This window comes from Purpureocillium lilacinum (assembly GCF_023168085.1).
Source record: "Purpureocillium lilacinum CBS 284.36 DNA, scaffold_3, whole genome shotgun sequence".
Lineage (NCBI taxonomy): Eukaryota > Fungi > Ascomycota > Sordariomycetes > Hypocreales > Ophiocordycipitaceae > Purpureocillium > Purpureocillium lilacinum.
The window spans coordinates 1,006,661-1,011,270 of NW_027072113.1; the positions used below are offsets into that span (position 1 = coordinate 1,006,661).

The 4,610-nt window shown below is 56.9% G+C and overlaps 1 protein-coding gene across 1 annotated transcript; it reads left to right on the forward strand.

Annotated features, from left to right (window-relative positions):
* Window positions 1–1,412: 1,412 nt before the first annotated feature.
* PLICBS_004102 (uncharacterized protein) lies at window positions 1,413–4,144 on the forward strand (the record flags this gene model as incomplete). The annotated part of the gene is made up of 3 exons (XM_065600406.1): window positions 1,413–1,526; window positions 1,581–1,908; window positions 1,965–4,144. 3 exons carry the CDS (start codon window positions 1,413–1,415, stop codon window positions 4,142–4,144), a joined length of 2,622 nt encoding a protein of 873 aa, XP_065456478.1.
* Window positions 4,145–4,610: the final 466 nt, after the last annotated feature.

A 4,610-nucleotide genomic window follows, 5' to 3' on the forward strand; every position in this document is an offset into this window, starting at 1 on the left:
CTGACCACCAAGCTTTGAAGACATCTCTCGATTGCTGCCTCGCAAGTCGGCGCAGGTGGGCCGAGAAGGTCAGGAAGACGGAAAGTTTTCGTGCGGCGAAGTGATCAGCCAGGCAGCTGCGAGGGTACCATAGCAACTAGGGCCGAGCATTTGCCCGCCCTAAAAAGGAAGTAGTGACCTCGCCTGCTGCAGCCGGGCCGCGAGGGTCCCCAGTCAAGTCAAGGCTCCAATCGAGCGGCACGACGGATTCAACACGGCGTGGCGGCAATCCACGACATGTGCCCTGAACCCGACAACATGGGTCCCAGTTTGGAGGAACCTCCTCACCCCGAACGCATCGCTAACACCTTGACTGGAGCCACACCCTCGTCCACGGCGCAAATCTGGCGACAACTCTAGAGAGTATTAATGTTACTGTCATAGTCCGGCATTGATACCACGAAGCTAAACAATGCCATTCACTCTCATGCGCTCAGGCTTGCATTGGACCGCCAAGCGTCCCGCTCTTGGAGCCCCCTCAGTCCAACCCACCCCACCACCACCACCCCGACCAGTTCAGGCGATGCAGAACACGGCGTTTAGGTACATGAGCTGATTAGACATCGATTGAGAGTATGCTACGTATACAGAACCAGCAGTCGAAATGGGTCATCGACCTTCCCAAGCCCTGTGGCAAACTATGACAGGCACGGCGCCACGTGCTCACTGCTGACCACCGCTAGGACGGCTTTCCAACACTGCACTGTTCGCTGCGCCTTCCCCCGTAAGTAGGCACAACCGAGCAGCAGGGCTTTCGGCCACCCGATCTGGCTGGCCTGTACCGGCGCCAACTGACCATTCCACCCCTCTGCAGCTCCCACCCTACCACAGGTGCTCACATCGAGGCTGCGCCACGTTAGGCGGCGGGTGGTGTGCTTTGACAAATCATGACGTCGGCTGAGTCCTGTGGACGGGCCTTACATGCTTCGTTCATGCTGCCGCGTCAGGTCCCGATTGCCAAACAGCTCCTGCGAGCACAAATACTTCCTACCTGCTAGCAATTGCCTGCCTCAATGCTCGCCCTTTTCCACTCCTCCAGGGTCGTCAATGCCTATAAATCCCTTCCCTGCCATCGCGAGCGCCCTCACCTTCCCTTCTCCTAACCCTCCACTTGCCTTCGAATTATGGCCCGCACCTTTATACCCCACAAACAAAATAACATCGTGATACCACCAAAACTCAACCTTATTTTGTGATACCCCAGAGACAGAGCTTGCCACTGGTCTCGCTTCTCTCACCCTCACCACTTTTCCCGTTTGCCCGACCGTTGGCACTCGTCACTCTCCCAGGCAAGGTGCTCACCCGATCTTGCTGGATTTCGCAATTGGAAGTAAATAATAAAGAAAGGAAAAATAATAAAAGAGACAGACAGCATGGCTGCGACCGTCAACAAACCCACCGACATCAAGCAGAAGGAGGCCGACATCAATCGCAAGGTCCAAATCTACGGCATGGTCAGCGCCTTTTCCCGGGGCAAGGTCCCTTCAGTACGCCTTGGCCCGCCATTGGTATCTGGAGCTTGAAGCCTAACAGCGCCACAGAATGACCAGATCGATGTCGCCCTCAACAGCTTCCTCCAGTCCCGCGCCCTGTCTCGCCCATCGGACGAGCTCTCTGAGGACGGCAAGACGCTCGTCAAGGACACTCGCGAAGTCGTTGAGCTTGCCAAGGAGCTGCTGCTGTCGAAGAACCAAGGAAATTTGATCCAGGACTTCATCTGGCAGACATGGCAGTATGATGCAAGGAGCGTCCAGGGTCCCGTGGCCCCTATCGGCAGTGACATGGCCAAGCGCGATGGCGATGAGGCCCTTCAGGGCCTGAGAACGCTCGGAACACTGCTCATCACTAATGGCCAGTTCCGCAAGCTTCGTAAGCCTGCATGCACTGAGAGAGTTGGGTTCGCCTTGTCTGCTAACATCGCACAGTCAGCGACTTCACTATGCTCTTCCGCGACATGATTGGAGATGCCGCGACCACTGCCGCCTCCCGCGTTCGTCCCGACGAGGAAAAGCTCGCGCAGATTGACAGGCCTGCCGCCGACAACACCTGGCACGAGACCCCCGACTTCTCCAAGGAGAACTTCCGGAAGCAAGCCAAGGGCCTCTATGGCGGAAACGGCGGGGACTATGCCAACGATGTGGGCAATGCCGGCGCCGTTGCCTCTCGAGATCAGCCTGCGGGGAAGGCTGAGGGACAAAATACCACCGTTACAGCCGGCAAGCGCAAGATCGACCAAAACGTCGACCGAAACGTCGGCCAGGATACTCAAGACAGGATCAAGCAGCGCGACGTGGAATACCGCCGCCGTGCCAAGGAGTACTTGGACAAGAAGGTGCCTGAGGAGCGCAAAGACCAAATCATCTTCCGCCTCAAGAAAATGATTCTCGAATGCCAGCAGCACCCCGACTTCTCGCCGGCAATCCAGACGTTGCTCCGGCTTGCCGAATCGTACGGGAAGCATGGCAGCACTCTCGGCGAGGACTCTGCCGGCTCTGCCAAACAAGCCCGTTCCGGCCTCAAGGCCGCCGAGGATGACCTTCGCACCCTCATCGAGCGTTTTGCCAACGGCACGTCGACCTCGGACCTGTGGGCGTCCATTAGCCAGGTCTACAAGGATGCAGACAAGGATCAGGAACTGCGCAATTGGTTCAAGAACATGGACAACTACATTCGTCGCTGCCTTCTCGAGCAAGGGTACATTTTGGACGAGTCGTCCACCGAGGAGTGGAACCGCCTTTATGAGCACGGCCGTTACTTGCTTCGCGAAAAGTATCGCAGCCACACGGATCGTGTCATTGATGAGACAAAGCTTCTCACCGATCAGTTCGACAAGGACCCGCAGAACAAGGCTTTTCGTGAGTCGGTGCAGAGGCTCTTCAACCACCTGGGCCAGGACGAGGCCGGCAAGTCCGTCTTCAAGCCTCACCTCGTCAAGGACCTGACTGAGGTGATCCTACCCGCTATGCTGGCCAATATTAACTACATCCCCATCCCGCGCATCGAGTTCGTGGACCCGCAGTTCGACGTGGTCATCGAGAACTTGGTTCTGGAGAGCGACAACTTCATGCCAAATGTGTTTGAGGTGGCGAGCGAGCATTACTTCCGCATGGGCCGCAAGAAGATTGCCAACAAGCACCACAACACCGTGGATGTCAAGGTGGCCGGTGTGCAGATGGACCTGCGCGACGTCAGCTTCCATGTCAAGCGTAAGAAGGGCCTCCCTGCCATCTCGGACACTGGCGTGGCAGATATTCTACTGCCAGGCAACGGCCTGTCGTTTCGCATGAAGGTGTCGACTGCCCACAAGTGGGACTCTCAGAACTACTTCCAGGTCGACAAAGTGGATGTCGACTTCAAGGGACTCAGAATCAAAGTCAAGAAGTCTAGCCACAAGCTGCTCTTCGGCATCGTGAAACCACTTGCGCTCAGAGTGCTCCGCAAACCAATCCAGAAGGCCGTGGAGAAGGCCATCAAGGAGCAGTGCAACCGAGCCGACCTGGAGCTCTATCAGATCAAAATTGAGGCGGACCGAGCGGCCCAGCACAGGGACAACAAAGCCGAGAAGAAGGCCAACTTTTACACTCACTACTACCAGGCAGCTCAGAAGCGCTACTTGGACGGCAAGCAGACGACCAAGGAGGTGGCAGATGACAAGAGGGTCAACGTGGCCATGACGATGGAGGACAGCCTTTTGCCCAATGTCAAGCTGCCTGGCCCCGTGAGCTCCAAGGCGTGCGAGTACAAGGAACTGGCCCGCAAGGGCGAGAAGTGGGAGAGTCCCGTCTTCTCGATTGGTAGCGCCAAGAAGAGTTCCAACATTCCGCCTGCGCCGCCGATTGTGAGCAGGTCGCAGCCTACCATGACAACGCGTGGGGCCGGCGCTGGACTGGCCCCAGGCACTACGGGCGCAGGTGGCGCGACCTTTTTGGCGGCCACTGACGGGCCTACCAATGCTGCGGCCAACGGCGCCAAAACAGGTTTCGGTGGCGTCACCAACGGAAATACCAATGGCAAGGCCGCGCCAGCAATAAAACTGCACGATGATGACGAGGCCATCGCGACAGGCGGGAAAAACGTCACCAGCCTTGGCCTCGGCGCACACTAAATGCGTGGCGACAAGTCGACGTTGATGGGAGGCACGGGCGGAATGGCGGCGGTGTCGCGCGGATGTTATGCCCAATCAGTCGCTTGTGAAGTGACGATGGCTGAGGTGCTGTTGTAGCGATACCCGAGGAGTGAGTGAGACTCTCTGTACTAGAAAGGGACGACAGCCAGTTTCCTATGTCCAGTTAAGTGTATGTATCCGAACCCGTTGTGTCGCACTGAAAGGCTGCACCGCGTCCCACACACGATATACTCAGTGTGGTTGGGCAGCGAAAGTCGAGAAGAGCGGACGATGTGGCGTTGACTTTTGCACCTTATTAGTACTTGACATTACGTATGCCGGTTGTGTCCGACAACAGAGAGCGGAAATTCCCTTCGCAACGCCGAAAACTCTTGCGACAGAGCGTCGCAAAATAATGCTCAGGAACGTCGGGCCTGATCCATTGGGTGAACATCAACTTGATCCA